This window comes from Diachasmimorpha longicaudata, chromosome 5, assembly GCF_034640455.1.
Source record: "Diachasmimorpha longicaudata isolate KC_UGA_2023 chromosome 5, iyDiaLong2, whole genome shotgun sequence".
Classification (NCBI taxonomy): domain Eukaryota; kingdom Metazoa; phylum Arthropoda; class Insecta; order Hymenoptera; family Braconidae; genus Diachasmimorpha; species Diachasmimorpha longicaudata.
Window position 1 is genome coordinate 8,789,713 of NC_087229.1, and position 19,337 is coordinate 8,809,049.

The 19,337-nt window shown below is 44.3% G+C and overlaps 4 protein-coding genes across 6 annotated transcripts; 3 read left to right on the forward strand and 1 right to left on the reverse strand.

Annotated features, from left to right (window-relative positions):
- Positions 1-96: 96 nt before the first annotated feature.
- Positions 97-3,838, reverse strand: LOC135162680 (uncharacterized). Its single transcript, XM_064121413.1, has 6 exons — positions 3,365-3,838; positions 2,692-3,274; positions 2,121-2,615; positions 1,511-2,005; positions 1,132-1,424; positions 97-932 (listed from the first exon to the last, which is right to left on the reverse strand). The coding sequence occupies exons 1-6, from the start codon at positions 3,568-3,570 to the stop codon at positions 281-283; spliced, it is 2,724 nt and encodes a 907-aa protein (XP_063977483.1). The 5' UTR covers positions 3,571-3,838; the 3' UTR covers positions 97-280.
- Positions 3,839-3,869: 31 nt separating this feature from the next.
- On the forward strand, positions 3,870-7,622 carry LOC135162681 (gamma-tubulin complex component 3). The gene is made up of 3 exons (XM_064121414.1): positions 3,870-4,081; positions 4,188-5,794; positions 5,898-7,622. Exons 1-3 carry the CDS (start codon positions 4,003-4,005, stop codon positions 6,687-6,689), a joined length of 2,478 nt encoding a protein of 825 aa, XP_063977484.1. The 5' UTR covers positions 3,870-4,002; the 3' UTR covers positions 6,690-7,622.
- A 2,272-nt stretch (positions 7,623-9,894) lies between these two features.
- On the forward strand, positions 9,895-10,866 carry LOC135162631 (uncharacterized). Its single transcript, XM_064121281.1, has one exon. It carries the CDS (start codon positions 9,895-9,897, stop codon positions 10,864-10,866), a length of 972 nt encoding a protein of 323 aa, XP_063977351.1.
- A 3,562-nt stretch (positions 10,867-14,428) lies between these two features.
- LOC135163091 (vam6/Vps39-like protein) lies at positions 14,429-18,380 on the forward strand. 3 transcript variants are annotated; one of them, XM_064122263.1, is made up of 7 exons: positions 14,429-14,584; positions 14,785-14,958; positions 15,106-16,580; positions 16,660-17,086; positions 17,259-17,360; positions 17,491-17,812; positions 17,904-18,380. In XM_064122263.1, the coding sequence occupies exons 1-7, from the start codon at positions 14,515-14,517 to the stop codon at positions 17,965-17,967; spliced, it is 2,634 nt and encodes an 877-aa protein (XP_063978333.1). In that variant the 5' UTR covers positions 14,429-14,514; the 3' UTR covers positions 17,968-18,380. The 3 variants fall into 3 exon arrangements, with proteins under 3 accessions (XP_063978333.1, XP_063978334.1, XP_063978335.1); XM_064122264.1 differs by lacking the exons at positions 17,491-17,812; positions 17,904-18,380 and having other exon boundaries at positions 17,217-17,357; XM_064122265.1 differs by lacking the exons at positions 17,491-17,812; positions 17,904-18,380 and having other exon boundaries at positions 17,150-17,273.
- Positions 18,381-19,337: the final 957 nt, after the last annotated feature.

The window sequence follows — 19,337 nt, forward strand, 5'->3', positions numbered from 1 at the left end:
CTATTGACATTTTCATCTCTGCAACCTCCTTTCCATTTAGTCATGAGTATTACTCTATGTTTAGACTATAAACAAATCGACGTTCAACCCAACTCGTAATGATTTTCTTCAATTTTTATTTTTCAAAATAAATGTCCATACTAATAGAATGCACTTCTTAATTATAAATGAGAGGTATAAAACTTTGAATTTACTCTAATTCAACACTTTAAATCAGAATAATGGCAATAAACAAGAACTTCTTTCATTTTTAGTCTTCAGAATGGTCTCCGAGAGGTGCCTAAGCCTTCCTTCCGCTCTTCCTTAATTTCTTTACATCGTGTACCACTATTGCTGATTTTTCCGGCACGAAGTGTAGTTCGTAGTTTCCCTGGGATATACGCACTTGAAGGTTTCGGCAGGAGATTACCGTATTGACACGCAAGGAGGGATCAACGAAGGATGCAGATGGGAAGATTATCGGTACCTCAATACCACCGTCTTCATCGGCAACTATTATTTTAGGAAGAGGACTGAACGGATACATGTCTTCATTTTCCAACTCACACAGAACAGTAAGAACATCAACGAAAGCGTAGGGTTCCTGATTTTTCACATTTGCCAAAGCACCAAGCCTAACAACATCCCTTACCCTAGAGAATTTGCTCAAAATTTGGATATTATTCCCCCCATCTACCAAAATTTCGAAATCATTATCACAGAATCTGGGCAATCTTGGGTCTACGGTCTTAATTTGCGCGTCTAGCAGCTTCACACATGAACCCACTTCAATATCCTCGATAATTCTGTCAGGATTGAAAACGGAGCAACAAATTTCTCCCAAGGTACCTGCCCCAATGAAAATAATATAACTTCTATTTTTTGAATCTGTGTGAACACCTGGGAATAGGAAACACTTCACTTCAAGTTCGATACATTCTGTTATCTGGAAACTGTAAATAAATGATGAATTAATTTATCAATTCAGGATTCTTTAAAGACTAATCTTCAGTAATGGAAAGACTCTTTAAATAATACTCGACATTGAATTTAATAAATCAGGAAAATATTGTCATTGAGAGGTTAATATTTGTTAGATAATGTTCTATTGTTTCGAATCACAGAATTCGAGGATTAACAGTTTTTACTCACTTGTCACCAATAATCGGAGTCTTGCTGATTTGGGCAAGTATTGTCGTGTCTGCAACTTCTTCTTGCTTCAACATTTTAATCATGGGTTGCTCAACAGGCAGTGGGTACCCTTGCTGGTCCTCATCCATAGGAGGTGTTCCATTGGTTGTTGGCATGTCGTTAAGCTCCTGCTTTAGGACTTTGATGCTGCTGTTTCGAGAAACATGTATTTCTAAACTATTCTTGCACCAAATAGCGAAGTTAATGTTAACCGGCTGGACTAGTGGCTGTTCTAATAGAACATAAGCCCCGCTCTGTGAACACAATATTTAATTATGAAGTTAGTCAAATTCAATATCGATATCATAGTTTGATACGCAGTTGCTACTTCATTAGTTACCCGAAGATGAGGACCGGCTTCGATAGAATGCGGTTCGAAAACCGTGCAGGCGATTTCTCCAGTATCATCAGCCCCAATGAAACGCAGGTAAGTCGTACCTCCTCGGCTGAGTGGTATTCCATCTGTTATCATCGTCAGAATTTTTAATTCGATGCATTTACACGGCACGTCAACCGTTAACTCATTAACTTTGAACTTTTGTGCGCCCGATGACAAATCTGCAGCAGTTGATGCGGTGTTTGTATCAGAAGGTTCCTTTGGTATGACCTCCTGTGGTTCAACCACGGGGTCCTCGATACACTCTGCGGCTGTTTGTTTATCTTCCTGCTCTGGAGGCATTCCAGGAGCTGCTATAATCTCTCCAGGTTCGGGTTCCAAAATTTTCATGCGACTCCCGCGATAGAGAACAATTTCAAAATCGTTGTTACAGACTTTAGGGTATGCAGCGTTTACAGCCTTCACTTTTACATTTCCTACTTGAACAGAAAGGCCCACCTGGAGAGACGAAATTTAATACTGTTTTAATAATGAAATTACTCCTAGAAACATGATATAAATCCACGACGACCCTTCTTAAAATATTAAGTTAATGGATACAGATCATTATTACCTGAACAAGGTGACCCAATGAAACAGAAAGCGGCTCGAAAATTGAACAACAAATTTCTCCAGTGTCATCAGTACCAATGAAACGGACGTACTTCATGCCGCCGTGACTGACTGCTACACCATTTGTTACCAATTGCGAGACTTTCAATTCGATACTTTCACACTGCCTTTGAGAGTTTAATTCGATGATTTTCTCTCTTTGTGCACAAGTTGACGAATCTTCAGCAGCTGATGATACTTTTGCATCAGAAGGGCTCGTTGATGTGACCTCCATTGGTTCAACCACAGGGTTTTTGATGGGCTGTGAGGTTAGTGCCTGGTCCATCAGTTCTGAAGGCCTTTCTGTAGGGGCTACAGTCTCTTCAGTTTTGTCTTCCAGAATCTTTATGCAACTCTCAGGATAGACAACAATCTCAAAATCATTGTTACAGACTCTGGTGTATGATGAGTTGACAGGCTTGACTTTTATGTTTTCTAATTGAAGATCAACGCCTACCTGCCGAGACAAGATTGAGTCTTATCTAGTTTAATTGGAAATCAACAAAAAATTATGATAGATCTATCAGTATTACCTGAATGAGATGACCGGTTGTGCGAGAATGCGGCTCAAAAATGGAACAACAAATTTCTCCAGTATCATCATGACCAATAAAACGCAAATACTGTTTTCCATTGGCACTACAAATGATGCCATTTGTTATCATAGTCATAACTTCCATTTTGATACAGCTACATTGTTGGGCAGCTGTTAAATCAGCGATTTTCTGAACTCCACTAGATAAGCAGATTTTTTTCCGCTGAACTTCGTCTACCTGTAGTTCAGCTGCTGGTCGCACTAAAAGTGATTGACATCCCTCACTGGTGACAAGGTACACTTTTTTATTCTCTTTGAATATTTCAACTGAACTTGTTTGACTCAATATTATGAGATGTTGGTCCGGATTATTTTTTGCTTTCTCAACATATCCATTTATTATTTTTATGGACTGCCCAATCGCAATAACTTTTGACAGTGGTATTGCTACTTCTTCCCAGGCTATGGCCGTTGTTGTTCCAGTCTCATCGCGAATAGTGAATGCAAAACAATGTCTTCCATTTTTAATCTTTTTCAGGCCGTTTGGACTGACTGAAATGACTTCGACATTGATGGTTACACTGAAAAATCCATCGATACTGTGACATTAATGTCCATCCTCAACACCACCAATAAATAAAGAACTTTAATGATACATTAATTTATTGTACCTGGAATTTTGGATACCCAAGTTTTCAATCTTAACCATCACCTGCTGATTCTCCTCATTGGCATTCTTCATCTCCGGTACACATGTCTGCCCTTTTTTTGTAGGCATTTCATTGTTTTTAAGACTACTACTAGAATCAGCCGAATTATTACGTATCATATTTCCAGTATTTCCCAACGGTTGTGACTGTCCCATCGGTCGTTCCATTTTTTGGCCAATTGTGTTAATCAACAAGAATAAAATGAACGAAGAAGTTAAGAGAATCCCATTACCTTTTGAGAATATTCATCTGTCCACTACTTCTACGTGGAATTGACTTATAAATCATTTCATAAACGGGTTTGATCACGCTTGTCTCAGACACAAATGTTTACGTTTGTTTACGTCTTTGGTGCTGATGGCAAACTCCGTCACTACCCCTGGGATCTGATTGATTCTCAGCTTTACCGACCAAACCCCCACATGTTGCGCTATCTTGTGATTTTTCCGAGACCTCTCAAAAAAAATAATCACGTGATCAATTTGACGTTGGTTTTTGGCGTCGTTTGACATTCCTCTCATAAGAAATCTCTGATGAACAATTAAAAGAACTTTTTTTATCCTTCTTTGTTATGAAAATTGAAAAAATATTTGAGAATCATGAGTGCAGCAGAAGCCGAAACGGTCAGCGACTTGATTCAACAAATGATAACGTCCATGTGTGGAGAACAAAAACCAGGTGAGGTTATGTAGGTTTTGGATAGTTTTCCTCAGCGAAATCCTTCTCCACTTGTGTAATCGAACATCACAACTGGATATTTTAAATGAGAAATAAATATTTCTAGAGATAATAAGACGATTCATGCGGTTCTCCCTGGGCCTCTTATCATCGACTCAGGGCGTTGAGGCATTTCGTGATGACGAGATATCCGTAATCAATCATATAAAAAATAAACTTACTACAAGGGAAAATATTTACCTTGAAAAATTAATGAATGATCTGAAAGACAATCCCCTGAGAAATCGAGTTGGAATCCTGGTATTTCTCCTGCACATGAGCCAGTCAGGAGAGCGCGACAGATTTTCCTTACACGATATGCGATTGGGATTGCCTTCACCGGTGGCATCAACGAGTGCTCAGACCCCTTCATCAGGATCTCAAGCACACATAGTCGCTCTCAACACACCAGATTCAAGCAGTCAGGGAACGCCACTGAGCACCAGCAGGATATTCAATGAGGACTGCATATCCGAAGATATTCTTGTTCAGGAGCTCATCTACTCATTCCAGGGCATTGAGGGGAGAATATTAAAGCTGGATACAACGTATGGTTTTCAAATAGGCCATCAAGCGAAGCTCAATCGCTATCACCAACAGGCAGTTCTTCGTCTCAGCGAACTCGGTTACCTGCACAACGCTGTTCGTCGTGGCCTCGAAAGGATCTCCCCAAAAGGAGCTGGGAGAGTGTCAGACAGCCTCGTCGCTGCCTTACATAAAGAATTGTCTGAATACTATCGATTGATAGCGATGATGCAGGAAGAAGTCAACAGAGCACAGGGATCCATAGGCTTCGAACCAGTTACCTTGTCCCATCTTCACCTGTGGGCGTACGATCCTCTGGAAAGTCTGAAATGGCTAGCCAGTATTGTTCGCGCTTGTCAAGAGCAGAAAGGAGGGGCCCTAGCATCAGTTGTCTACGAATTCAGTCATCACGGGGATCCAAGAGTCCAAAAGCTCGTTAAAAGAATTCTGGAAAGTGTTTGTGAGCCGCTCTACAACATGCTGATTCGATGGATCACTGATGGCATTTTGGATGATCCATTTCAAGAATTTTTCATTGAGGCCCGTCCTAACGTAAATGGTGACAGAATGTGGCATGAGAAGTATCTAGTCAGAGATGCCATGGTCCCCAGTTTCATCAGCAAGTCACAGGCAAGGAAGATCCTTGGAACAGGAAAGAGTATTAACTTTCTCAGAGAAGTGTGCAAAGATTCAACGCCTCTTCATGGAAGGGATGACGAAATATTCAGCGATGGCCCAGGAAAGTGTAATGTCGAGGCTTTCTTTGATATGGATCCGGACGGGCCCTTGCAAACTATCATGGAAGCTGCGTACAAGGAGACGTCCACCAGAGTTGTTGAGATACTTACAAAGGAGTATCAACTGATGGATCATCTGCAAGGTATCAAAGGGTATTTGCTGCTGGGCCAGGGCCATTTTGTTCAACATCTCATGCATTTGTTGGAGCCTCAGTTGGCGAAACCAGCGAATTCCTTGTATCCACATAATATTTCGTCGGTGTTGGAGACTGCTATAAGGGCGACTTGCACGAAAATCGAGGATATCGATGTCCAAAGAAGGCTGGACATCAGAATGCTACCTCCATCGGAGAATGAAACTGGGTGGGATGTCTTCATGCTGGATTACAATGTGGATGGACCCATTGGAACGGTAAGTCTTGCACTCTCATTCATCGAGATGAAATTTTATTCGATAATTTTTCGATCTATAACATATTTTTATCCGTTTTTGGTTTCATTGCATTTCTTTACAGATACTGGAGCCATGTAGAGGAACGTACCAGGCGGTATTCTTTTCGCTGTGGAAAGCAAAGCGAATGGAATACATTCTTTCAACGATTTGGAAGCATGAGATTACAACAGCTAAAATTTTGCGAAAAATGCCAGAGGTCTTGCCAATCCAAAATCTCATTCATCTGATAACAAGTTCAATGGTGCACTTAGTTCACCAAATGCAATATTATTTTCTGTTCGAAGTAATTGAGTGCTCATGGGATGTTTTTACAAATAATCTGAAACAAGCGACATCATTGGACGATATCATTTTGGCTCATGACAATTTCGTTGATTCGGTTAAGAAAGGAACACTTTTGGATGAAAATTCTCAGGAATTGAGAGATCAGTTGCGTACAGTTTACAATCCAATTTTGAGTCTCCAGAGTATTGAAGAAACATTTTTAGCGCGGGCTACAGTCGAGTATGAGGCTAGGATGAAGACAAATAAATTCATCAATGTTCAGAGCGAAAAGAGTAAAACTTGGGGTAGAACGACTACTGCGGATGCCGATGCCATCGAGAGAATGAACGCATTCTCTAAATATCTTACAACTCTGTCGAAACAGTTGAAGGTATTGTCGAAAACTTATCAGGATCAAGTGAAGAAATTCCTCTTGATGCTGGCGTCGACTGAGGATGTATCTTTGCAACTCTTGAGTGTGCGATTAGACTTCAATGAACATTACAAGAGCAAAGACAGTAGTTTATTGGCGCCATTGATGTACCAACATCGTCGGCAAAGTGATCACTCTTTCCTCGTGAGTAAGTGACAGCCAATAACCGAATCAGCTACTTCAGAGAATCCCAGTGAGATTGGCCACGTTAGAGAAACAAAAAGAGGACTATTGTTGGACAATCTCGAGAAATCGAGGTCTAAAGATGGTCGAAGGAAGAAAACAAGTGTCAAGATCAATTGCGAAGATTACGTTGATAAATCACGCCGAACTAACTTGAAGCACGTTCAGGCAAGTAAAAGAGCCTTTCGAATATTCCTGGAGGGAGAAATCTTGGCACAAACTAAAATGGAATTTGCAAATAATGCCAGTGATATTACAACACCCATGACACCATTTGGCTATCAAGAAGTAGACTTTCCATTGTATCCAAAGAAATTTGCTCTTCTGCCACTCGAAGGAATGCCGTCGGATTCAAAGAAATCTTATGGTTCTACCCGATCGGAAAATCCTCCGGATGACTTCACACAACTAAAAATAAACATTCACGAGAATCGCTTTTTTAATCATCGTAATGAGCCACACAGCTATCATTTAGAGGGGAAAAAATCAACTCAGAAGAACCATGATTTTTATGACAAAGGTGAACCCGATATGCTGCACTGGCATATGAATTCAAGTTTTTGTGATACAGCTTCTGTCGAGGGCTCATTATCCGGTGATAGCCTCTCTAAGATTGCACTTTGTAGTGATGATGAGAGTGGAAAATTTCAGCGTTGGTGGAAAAAGAAGAAAAAGATCTTTTGCTGTGTCGGTTAATGTCTTTCTTTTTCATCAGAAAGGAATATGTGAATCTATTTAAGGTACCGCTTTCTTGGAAATACACAGGTTTCTGACATTCAGAACATCTTGTAAAGTTCTGTCAGTGAAGCATCTTCAATTGGTGTTCTCGCACCGCCTTCTGTCGCTGTTTAGTGCACGTTCCGCGAGGTTGAATTGTTGAAATAAATACTTGAATTGTTGGAACAATTTTTTTTCTGATTAAACAACAGGGGGTTTATTGTCTTGCAAGTATTACATAACCTCTCTTTCCCACAAATCTTGTATAAGAAATGACAGACAGAGCTCTAGAGCTCACGACTTACGGACACCCTGTAGGCAAAGAGGATAGACCAAAGTAGAGGTTCAGTTCGGGGGGTTTGACTGACGCCAGTTTCTCCACATTACCGACACGATTTCACCCCCGAGCGGGACTGCTACTGAGGCGTTACCGGCTTGGCCGATATGCTGATACCCCAGTAGGATTCGTGGCGCCCCGTCTCTTCGGGACGGACACATAGTTAGAAGGTAATTAACGAATTTTGAGATGAATCTAATCTCAATCATTTGGGAATAGTTTAGGAAAGTTTAGGAATACATTCGCATAGTTTAGGAACTAATAGTTTATTTATAATTAATGACTCTTTTATTGGCGTATAGTTAGCAGGTGGAGCAGATGATAAGTTCGAATCTTAATCGGATTTGCATAGATCGATGTAACATAATTTGGGAAGTCTAAAAAACATTAATTCAGAGTTTAGGAATTAACTGTTATTATTTAATTAATGGTTTTCTAATTGTGACTGGGGGGCAGGCTGCGCATGCGCATACGCCCTTGTGGCCGAGGGTATACAGGGTCCAATTTAGCCTCCTGCTGGTGGTGCACCGGCATGTTTTGGGGGTAATTTTGAACCGAAAAGTCCTTTTCCACTTTTCGCTCGGACGCACCCCTATCGAGACATTGGGGTGAAAAGCACGGCCAATGGGGCGCGAGAGAGAGGGGGAAAGATATTTCTCTCTCACTCATTGGCAATTTCAAGAGAATCCTTGGGGGGGGGGGTCTAATCATCACCCCCCCCCCCGAAACCCAGAAAACGACTATCTTATGTAAAAATCGCGAAAATGTATAAGTTTATTAATAAATTGAGGATTTTGGTTAAAATTTTAAATCCAATTATTAAATAAACTAATGGATTTACGGGATGCCACCAGAAGACATTTGTTGTAGAAAATTTGATTCTCTGCAAAAAATGTCTTGTGACAAAAGGCCGTAAATCCATTTGTTTACTTGATAATCAAGAAAACACGTTTATTGCTCCGGATTCCGCGAAAATCGCGAGCCATCCCCTGGGAATTTCGACATCTATTTCGACGATTTTAAACATTAATTATCTAATCTAATCACCTCCCCCCCCTCCAAAGGATTGTTTTAAAATTGCCAATGAGTGAGAGAGAAATATCTTTCCCCCTCTCTCTCGCGCCCCATTGGCCGTGCTTTTCACCCCAATATCTCGATAGGGGTGCGTCCGAGCGAAAAGTGGAAAAGGACTTTTCGGTTCAAAATTACCCCCAAAACATGCCGGTGCACCACCAGCAGGAGGCTAAAGGGGACCCTGTATACCCTCGGCCACAAGGGCGTATGCGCATGCGCAGCCTGCCCCCCAGTCACAATTAGAAAACCATTAATTAAATAATAACAGTTAATTCCTAAACTCTGAATTAATGTTTTTTAGACTTCCCAAATTATGTTACATCGATCTATGCAAATCCGATTAAGATTCGAACTTATCATCTGCTCCACCTGCTAACTATACGCCAATAAAAGAGTCATTAATTATAAATAAACTATTAGTTCCTAAACTATGCGAATGTATTCCTAAACTTTCCTAAACTATTCCCAAATGATTGAGATTAGATTCATCTCAAAATTCGTTAATTACCTTCTAACTATGTGTCCGTCTCTTCGGGGGTGAAATCATGTCGGTAATGTGGAGAAACTGGCGTCAGTCAAACCCCCAGAACTGAGCCTCTACTTTGGTCTATCCTCTTTGCCTGTAGGTATGAGGATTTCATTTGTGACGGACAGAGGTCACCACTTATTATAAACATGTGGCGTTCCCCCCGTTACCATCAGCACGCCCGGCGGCTGTTTTACCGACGCAGCCTCACCAGCGCCGCCAGCGCAAGCAGAAGCTTGTCCCTAGGCGCGACGACGACTGAGTTGTCGCGCACTGAAAACTAGTTAGTATTCCCTAGAGAGTTAACACGCCACAGCTGCAGCCAAAGCGTCTTTTGTATATTTAAGTTTCTAGAGTTTTCAATAAAGACTATTTGTGGTAGAATTATAATTATTCGTGTTGTGTAATCCCGATCCGGTTTCCGCATTAATCAATACCATTAACCCACAAAATTGGTGACCCCGACGTGATATACGCAGTTCACGGCGACGCTAACCTCAAAACTCAACGAACAAAAGAGCGACATGTACAGCACGCCACGACCACCTCCGGATGCTACGAGACGACGCAGTCCCTTGGGTTTCGGACAGAGAGGCGACCTCAACGATTCGTTGATCGACCTCGACGACAACATCGAGTGCGTCAATCAACCTGATTCTTCGACACACGTGGCCAACGTTGAAGCACCACGCGGGTACCGCTTCAAATTGCCAGTTTTTAGTAAGAGTCAGCCACAACTTTGGTTCTATCAGGCTGACTCCGTCTTCGAGGCCTACCGTGTTACGGGTGACGTCGACAAATTCCACCTCGTGGTAAGCCACCTCAGCCCAGACGTCCTGCAGGAGATTCCTGACATCCTGGAAAATCCCCCAGCAACAGATAAGTACAAATACCTCAAACAAGAGCTTCTGAAACGGATCACCGACTCTCCCGACCGACAGCTAGAAAAGGCCCTGTCAGAGGTACAGCTGGGGAGTCAGAAGCCCTCACAGTTACTCCGTCAGCTACAATTGCTGGCTGGCAACAGAGCCACAGAGGACACTCTACGGGTCAAATGGCTGTCACTGTTGCCTGCTGACGTGAGGAGGATCCTCAAAATCACCAAGACGTTGCCATTGAAGGACCTGGCCGTCGCCGCTGACGATCTGCTGGAGGAGTCCTCGAGAACAACCGTCATGGCTGTTTCCAGCCATGCGAGGCTACCCATCCAGCAACACACGAGCTCAGTGGCCTCAGAGCTTACTGAGCTGCGACAAGCGATGACCCAGCTGATCACCCTGAACCAGAGCATGGCCAAGTCCATCGAGAGGCTAGGTCATGCCGTCAACAGAGGCAGGTCCAGGTCACGTCACCCCTCTACTTCGCGACCAAACTCGCCAGCTCCAGGAGGTATGTGCATGTACCACGCAAGGTTTGGAGATGAGGCACGTAAGTGTCACAAACCTTGTAACTTCGTTTCCTCCACCTATGGTCAACTATCGAGCCGGGGAAACTAAAACCGCTGTCGTCAGTCATGGCGGTAGGCGACAGCGACTTCAACAACAACAACCCGGACACCAAAGAACACCGCCTATTCTTCACCGACAGAATCTCACAAATCAGGTTCCTCGTGGATTCTGGATCCGTCATATCTATAATTCCACGAGACAAGCGAGAACACAACGAAAAACCAGCAGAGTTCCAATTATATGCAGCCAACGGAACCATCATTCACACGTACGGACAGCGGGTGCTCAACCTAAACCTCGGTCTCCGTCGTGCCCTGAAGTGGCCCTTCACCATTGCGGACGTTAAGACTGCGATCATCGGTGCAGACCTGCTGGCCTACTATGGTTTGCTCATCGACATCCAAGGTCGCCGTCTGGTCGACAAAGTGACCAGTCTCAGTGTCACCGGCACCTTGCTCGAGACCCCAATTTTCAACGTCTCTCCAGTCGATAAAGCCCGGCAGTTACCTCCATTCTACACGGGACTGCTGCAAAAGTATATTGATGTCACCAAGCCTGCACCGATCCCCACGATCAGCTTCAGCAGCCCAGTCGCACACCACATCCCCACCACAGGCCCACCTGTAGCAGAGCGCCCACGTCGTTTAGCTGGCGAGAAACTCCAGTCCGCCAAGGAGAATTTCGACCTGCTCCTACAGTTCGGTGTCATTAGGCCTTCCAGCAGCCAGTGGTCCAGCCCGATACATATGGTGGCCAAGAAAGACGGCGCATGGCGTGCAACAGGCGATTACAGACAGCTCAATCGCCAAACGACACCCGATCGCTACCCCATCCCGCACATAGAGGACGTGATCCAGCGCTGTCATGGTAGTAGCATCTTCACCACCCTAGACCTGGTGCGTGCCTATCACCAGATCCCAGTAGCTGAAGAGGACATCCCCAAGACCGCGGTGACCACTCCCTTCGGCCTTTTTGAGTTTTGCGGCATGCCGCCTGGACTGTGCAACGCCGCACAAACCTTTCAAAGGCATATGGACAATTTGCTACGAGATTGTCAATTCGCTGCGTGTTACATTGATGACATCATCATCTATTCCACGACTCCAGAGCAACATCAACGCCATGTGGAAGCCATCCTCAAGCTGCTTCTTAACAACCACCTGACGATCAACCCAGGCAAGTGCCAATTCGCTCAGGAGGAGGTCCTGTACCTGGGGTACACCCTTAACAGGCATGGCTATTGTCCACCCACCAACAAGGTAGAAGCAATTGTGAGCTACCCCAAGCCAGAGACCATCGAGGACCTCCGGAGATTCCTCGGCATGGTTAACTACTACCGCCGCTGTATCCCTCTGGCCGCAGCGATCCAGGCCCCCCTGAACGAGCACCTGAAGCAGGCCAAGAAAAAGGACAAGCGCAAAGTCCCTTGGACCCCGGAATCGGAAGCAGCCCTGGAGAGTTGCAAGCAGAGTGTGGCCAAGGCCACCAGGGCGTCTTTTCTGTCAGCATCAGCCCCTCTGTCTCTCTCCACTGACGCTTCCGATTCAGCCATCGGAGGCGCCTTGGAGCAACTCGTTGATTCCACATGGCAACCATTAGGTTTCTTCTCGAGGAAGCTGAGCCCCACTGAGCAACGCTACAGTACTTATGACCGTGAGCTACTCGCCATCTTCTCCGGTATTAAGTACTTCAAACACATAGTCGAGGGTCGTGAGTTCTTCGTGAAAACGGACCACAAGCCCCTCGTCTACGCGTTCCACCAGCGACCCGAGAAGGCATCACCCCGACAAGTCAACCAACTGAGCTTCATCTCCCAGTTCACGACCACCATCGTCCACGTAAAGGGTGAGGACAACATCGTCGCTGATGCTCTGTCGCGAGTTTGCACCATCGACATGCCCAAAGGCCTCAGCACAGACATCATTTACGAGGCCCAACAAAACGACCAGGAGCTGGCACGACTCGTCAACAGCTTCAACAAGGCGCTGAAGCTCCAACCTCTGATCCTCGAAGGGTTCGAAATTTATTGCGACATCTCAACTGGACGACTTCGCCCCTTCATACCGGAGGCTTTACGTCAACAGGCCTTCGAGGTCGTGCATAACCTGGCGCACCCCTCTGGACGAGTGACAGCACGACATCTTAAAGAGAAATTCGTGTGGCCTGGCATCAAACGTGACGCCATTCGTTGGACCCGCGAATGTCTCCCCTGTCAGCGCTCCAAGGTGCAGAGACATAACCGGCTGGACCCTATCCACATTGACGTGCCCGACAATCGTTTCGACCACGTCCATTTAGACATTATCGAGCTCCCTCGTGTGAACGGACTGCGCTACTGTCTGACCATCATCGACAGGTTCACCAGGTGGCCCGTGGCAGTTCCACTCTCTAACATCGAGGCTGACACGATTGCCACAGCCTTTTACGGACACTGGGTTACGCAGTTCGGCACTCCGCTGACCATCACCACAGACCAAGGAAGCCAGTTCGAGTCCAGACTGTTCACCGCTCTCGCCCAGATGATCGGAGCCAACAAAATCCACACTTCTCCGTATCACCCTCAATCAAATGGGATATTGGAGAGATGGCACCGGACAGTTAAGGCTGCACTTATGTGCAACGCCCCTACACCATGGCCAGAGCTGCTGCCGACCGTCATGCTCGGCCTACGGACCTGCATTAAGGAGGACCTTAATGCCTCTCCCGCTCAACTCCTGTACGGCACCGAGCTCAGGATCCCAGGCGAATTTTTCACCACGGCAGACATGCCAGCTGAGCCAAACTTCTTTCTGGAGAAGTTCAGGGAGCATATACGCAAAGTACGCCCAACCCCCACGGCTCACCACGTCAAGAGCAGATGCTTCATCCTGAAAGAGCTCTACACCTGCTCACACGTCTTCGTGCGAATCGACGCCGTCAGGAAGCCTTTGGAACCACCCTACGCTGGACCCTATCGAGTGATTAAACGAGTTGACGATCGAAACTTTATTGTCGACGTCGATGGGGTCGAGAAAAACATCTCGGTCGATCGTCTTAAACCAGCCTTCGTCGCAAAAGTACCTCATTCGACTACAGAGGACGAAAATCGACGAGACCGGACCTCCAGCCAACCAGCACCTCCAGTTACAGTACCTGATCCTCTACCATCTACCTCAATGGACCGACCAGCGAGAACGTATTCCCGAAAAAAAGTATCGTTCCCTTCCCCTTCGGGCAAGGACACTGGAGGGGGAGTAGATGTGGCGTTCCCCCCGTTACCATCAGCACGCCCGGCGGCTGTTTTACCGACGCAGCCTCACCAGCGCCGCCAGCGCAAGCAGAAGCTTGTCCCTAGGCGCGACGACGACTGAGTTGTCGCGCACTGAAAACTAGTTAGTATTCCCTAGAGAGTTAACACGCCACAGCTGCAGCCAAAGCGTCTTTTGTATATTTAAGTTTCTAGAGTTTTCAATAAAGACTATTTGTGGTAGAATTATAATTATTCGTGTTGTGTAATCCCGATCCGGTTTCCGCATTAATCAATACCATTAACCCACAAACACCCTTGTAGGCATGCGACACACAAGATATCGCCAGTTAGCAAACGTCCCTGTAGATATGAGAGTTCCGCCCAAAGAGGATCTTCTCTGGTACTAACCTTCCACGCCTGTCACCGTTTTAATTTCATCCAAAATATTGGTGAAAGAAGACGCAAAAATGCACGACGCTTACGAAGCAACCCCCATTCTCAAGCTGACGGTGCAGATTGAGTCTATGGCAGCCTATGGTACAGCTTTCATAATCTCTGGCAACTCTACGTGCTTAAAAAAATTAAAAATACAATTATTGGTCAAGATTTATCAAAACTCTAACTGCTTTGTTAACATGTACAAGCTTTTTCCGAGAATTCTGATGAGCATACAATTTCTTCTATCGATTGTTGTCATATCTGTTTTCAATTGTTCTACACCTGTTGTTTTATTGCAGACGACAATTTATTAATTGGAACTAGAGAAGGTCATTTATTGATTTACAATGTTCCACCTAAATCCAACGAGTATGGAAAATTAGAGCTGCTGAGGTACAGCAAGAATTTTAGTAAAAAAAAAATAGTGCAGGTGGATGTGGTGCCTGAATTCAATTTACTCATTTTATTGACAGGTGAGAATCACTAGATAAATTTATTTACTCATTTCTTTCTCCATGAAGGTCTGAGTTCATTATCTGCCGTAGGTTATCTTAATTAATTTCTTTATTCGTTGCACTACAAAAGTAAAAATAGCTAGTAAAATCCCCCTCTCCCCCCAGACGACATCATCTGCGTACATGACCTGAACTCAATAAACATCCAGCAAATAAACCAACTCCCAAAAACAAAAGGAGCCACGCTCTTCGCACTGGATATTCAAGAAGCCGAAAGTCTAACTGGTGAAAAGAACGCAGTAGTTCGTCTATGTGTCGCTGTAAAACGTAAGCTCCAGCTCTACTACTGGAAAGGACGTGAGAACCAGTTCAAGGATCTGGGAGCAGAGTCACGAAATGAGCTCTCCCTCCCAGACGTCCCCAAGGAGCTTGCCTGGTGCGGAGAGACCCTGATCGTTGGTTTTCACGGTATCTCCTACACCCTAATCTCCCTGGAAGGCAAAACGAAGGAGCTCTTTCCAACAGGCAAACCCCCAAAGCCCAGTATCACAAAGCTCTCCGACTCGTCCTTTGCCCTGGGGAAAGACTCTCAATCGATCATAATGGACACCTTTGGTGAGTTGATTCAGCACAATCCAGTGAAGTGGACTGACTCACCAAGTGCTACCGCCTGGGACGATCCCTATCTTCTGGGAATTGTTCATGATACCTTGGAAGTGTACACTCTGGAGGGTTCCCTGCACATTCAAACACTGCAGGACCTTAACAAGTCACGTCTCCTCTGCAGATGCAAACAGGGAAAGGTCTACGTGGCCTCTATTAGTCAGGTCTGGTGTGTAAGTTCAGTTGACGTTGAACTGCAGATTCGCAAACTCCTGGAGCAGAATCAATTCCAGCTGGCGTTGAAGCTCACGAATTTGTCGGAAGCTACAGAAGACGAGAAATTGAAGCGAACATATAAGATACAGACTCTGTATGCCCACCACCTGTTCTGCAATAAAAAATTCCAGGAAGCGATGAAGCAATTTCACGAGCTGGGGACAGACCCCTACGAGGTGATTCGTCTCTTCCCTTATCTTGTCTCGGACTCTAGTGGTAATGAGGTTGAACCGATGACAGGCCTGCCAAAACTACAGGATCGCGATCTTGAGAATGGATTGCTAGCCTTGATCGGTTTCCTGACGGAAGTCAGGCACAATCTCATGGGAGGAACGGATGGCAAGGAAGGGAAGAAGGAGAGGGAGAAGAAGACTATGACTGCAGCGGCTACTGAGCAATTGCTTAAGATCATTGATACGACACTCCTCAAGTGTTATCTGCAGACCAACGACGCACTAGTGGCGCCGTTATTGCGGCTGAATCATTGCCATCTGGCTGAGGCGGAGAAGACTCTGCTGCAGTACCAGAAGTACCCGGAGTTGATTATTCTTTATCAGACCAAGGGACAGCACAAGAAGGCTCTTGAATTGTTGGAGAAACAGAGCAAACAGAGTGACTCTAGCTTGAAGGGAACTGAGAGGACTATTCAGTACCTTCAGCATCTGGGGAAGGAGCATGTGGAGCTCATTCTCAAGTTCTCCGGGTGGGTGTTGGAGCAGGATCCTGAACAGGGGCTCAGAATATTCATGGAAGATGTGCAGGTAGGGTAGTAACTGGAGATGTTGTATGAAAAAATGATGACTATATTTTTTTCGGTTGATCATATCGTGAACTTCACAGGAGGTTGAGCAGCTGCCGAGGCCGAAGGTCCTGGATTATCTCCTGAGGCAGCACAAAGGGCTCGTTATCACCTATTTAGAATACGTGGTGAGGGTCTGGGAGGACGAGAACTCTCTCTTCCATAATATTCTGGTGCATCAGTACAAGGAAAAGTGCCTGGCGGGCATGAGTCCCTCGGCGACAGCTGCCGAGAGACAAAATGCTGAACATGTCAGACAGAAACTGCAGCAGTTTCTTGAGAAGTCCATGCATTACACACCGGAGATAGTTCTAGCCCAGTTTCCCACAGACTGTTTATTCGAGGAGAGGGCAATCATCCTGGGGCGACTCGGAAGCCATCAGCAGGCGATCTCTATTTATGTTAATTTGTTGAATGATGTGCCCAGGGCTATTAAGTATTGTCAGAATGTTTATGGGGGCTATGACGGTAAGTGAATTCAATTATTATGGGCGAATTTATTTTTTGATGATTAATTGTAATAATTATCAGGAGATATCTAAATTTATATTCTTCGTGTCGCTAATATTCTATATGCTCGATACTGATGGTTTGGAAGAAGTGACATTCTCAGGGTGACATTTTCATTATTATCTGAAAGGTCAGAAGAACGGGGATAGAGGAAAATCGACTGATGGGGCTGATGAGGTCTATGTGACCCTAATTCAACAGCTGCTTAAGCCAGAACCTGTCTTTATGGCTGGTAAGTTGTTGGAACTTCTTTTGTGGATGTTAAAATTACCGAGAACAGTGAAAGGACGTGGAGGAATGGAGAAAAGTTGAAGGAGAATTTTTTTTGCTTTGAATGGCGTGAATTTGAAGGGTTTTTTCAGGGAATTCAGAGCTCCAGAAAACTGCTCAACCTGATTTAGAGACAGCGTTGGAACTTTTGGAGCAGTACGCCCCGAAGATCTCCCCAATTAAAGCTCTGGAGGTTCTTCCCGATACAGTGCCGATCGGGAGAATCAGGCACTTTTTGGAAGCGTCCTTGCAGAATCAACTGAATGAGAGGAGAAGGACACAAGTTCTAAAGGGACTGCTCCATGCTGAGCATCTGCAGGTCCAAGAGCAGAGGATGCATTACGAGTCTCAAAGTGTCTTGATGACTGAGTTCAATATTTGTCCAGTTTGTAAGAAGAAATTCGGGAATCAGAGGTCAGACTTAATACTAGAGAATCTTTACGTTTTTTCCGTCGCTCGACTGCTGGTGATTAGGAGATTTAACCCAATATTTTTAATATTCCAGCGCATTCGCAAGATATGCCACCGGCGAGACAGTCCACTACTCCTGTCAAGAACGGAAATCTTGAAGTAAAACCTAATAATCGGTTTTTCATAAAGAAAATATTTATAACTGCGATGTAATATTCGCCACTAGTCGATAATTTTCAAAGTTTTGTAAATAAAAATTATTTAAAAATTAGGAAAAAAATTTAATCCATATATCTGCCATAATTTCCATTTGCCCATCGCCAGATGTCGTACATTGCTAACAAAAACATTCAGTAGTAATTCTCATCATTATTGTCCTCATTTATCTCCTCTGTGTTGATTGCTTTTTTTTCTAGGTCAATCAATTATCAAAAAATTTGCAATGAAAAATGTTGCTATCCCAGGGGATTCGCGAACTATCCCGATGACGAGATTTTCCATTAACTCTTGGCAAGAGCGTAAATGCCGAAGTGGAACTTAAAATTAGTTCCTAAAAAAAATTAATAACTGTAAGGCAACATGCTGAGCTACTCAATAACTTTTGAATCTTTATGAATAAAAATTATTGAAAAACCCACGAAAATTGCCATCTGGGTGTTCCTCTTTAAATTCAGGTTTCTGTGCCGAAATTTCCCCAACATTCAATCCATTCTTCCGGGGTTTATTTCCAGTTTTCGTCCAAAAATATCTTGCTCTCGGATTCCTTGTTATCTTAATTAACGTGGGATGGACAAATTAATTGATGTATCTAGCGATTAGAATGAGTCATTCAGGTGTTTAACGAGGGACAGGTTTCCCGGTCATAATTTTTTTGAATTTTCAGGGTGAAATCGGCCAATAAAAATTCACGAATAACAAACAGCGATGAAGGATGGGGCGTGCCCGGTCCAGAAAACGTGTAAACGGGGCTGATGATGTCATAGGTGCAGGCTGTGTATCACTCCGCTCTATCGGACAGGCTTTATTGTGAGTGTGGGGGGACATACACCACAATATAATTCTGCAGGTACGAATTCTATTCACCTGCACCCCTACGTCACTCAACTAAAATTGTTTAATTATGTCAAACGAAATATTTCCCTGATTTACTGACAATCGTTCAAAAGTAATTTTTCTGCATCAAATTTTGCAAGATAATAAATTTATTGAAATTGTGAGAATATTGCCATCACATTTTTTAAATTCATTTTCGCGGCATTAAATGAAAAGTATATCAACAATCAAATTTCAAAATCATTGATTTAAGCAACAATGTTTTAAAAAAACACTCTCAAGAATTAATATATGCGCCTACGCTTAGCTCGCCATTGCCGCAATGCTCTTAATTTATCACTTCCCAAATTTTCAGCAACGCAGTGGACAATTTTGCAATCATCAATAATTTCGCCCAACTTGAAATTTCCGCAAAAAAATCTTAAGAGATGATATGATCCGCGCACGCGCGCCAGTTGCCGCTGGGGCGCTACTT

Coding starts and splice junctions, on each gene's coding strand:
- LOC135162680 (XM_064121413.1), bottom strand. CDS start 3,570: ATGGAACGACCGATGGGACAGTCACAACCGTTGGGAAATACTGGAAAT. Junction 2,006..2,120: donor CATTGGGTCACCTTGTTCAG/GTAATAATGATC, acceptor TCGTCTCTCCAG/GTGGGCCTTTCTGTTCAAGT. Junction 1,425..1,510: donor AAGCCGGTCCTCATCTTCGG/GTAACTAATGAA, acceptor TTGTGTTCACAG/AGCGGGGCTTATGTTCTATT.
- LOC135162681 (XM_064121414.1), top strand. CDS start 4,003: ATGAGTGCAGCAGAAGCCGAAACGGTCAGCGACTTGATTCAACAAATG. Junction 4,082..4,187: donor GTGTGGAGAACAAAAACCAG/GTGAGGTTATGT, acceptor AAATATTTCTAG/AGATAATAAGACGATTCATG. Junction 5,795..5,897: donor TGGATGGACCCATTGGAACG/GTAAGTCTTGCA, acceptor ATTTCTTTACAG/ATACTGGAGCCATGTAGAGG.
- LOC135162631 (XM_064121281.1), top strand. CDS start 9,895: ATGTACAGCACGCCACGACCACCTCCGGATGCTACGAGACGACGCAGT.
- LOC135163091 (XM_064122263.1), top strand. CDS start 14,515: ATGCACGACGCTTACGAAGCAACCCCCATTCTCAAGCTGACGGTGCAG. Junction 14,959..15,105: donor TTTACTCATTTTATTGACAG/GTGAGAATCACT, acceptor CTCTCCCCCCAG/ACGACATCATCTGCGTACAT. Junction 17,813..17,903: donor AAGAAATTCGGGAATCAGAG/GTCAGACTTAAT, acceptor TTAATATTCCAG/CGCATTCGCAAGATATGCCA.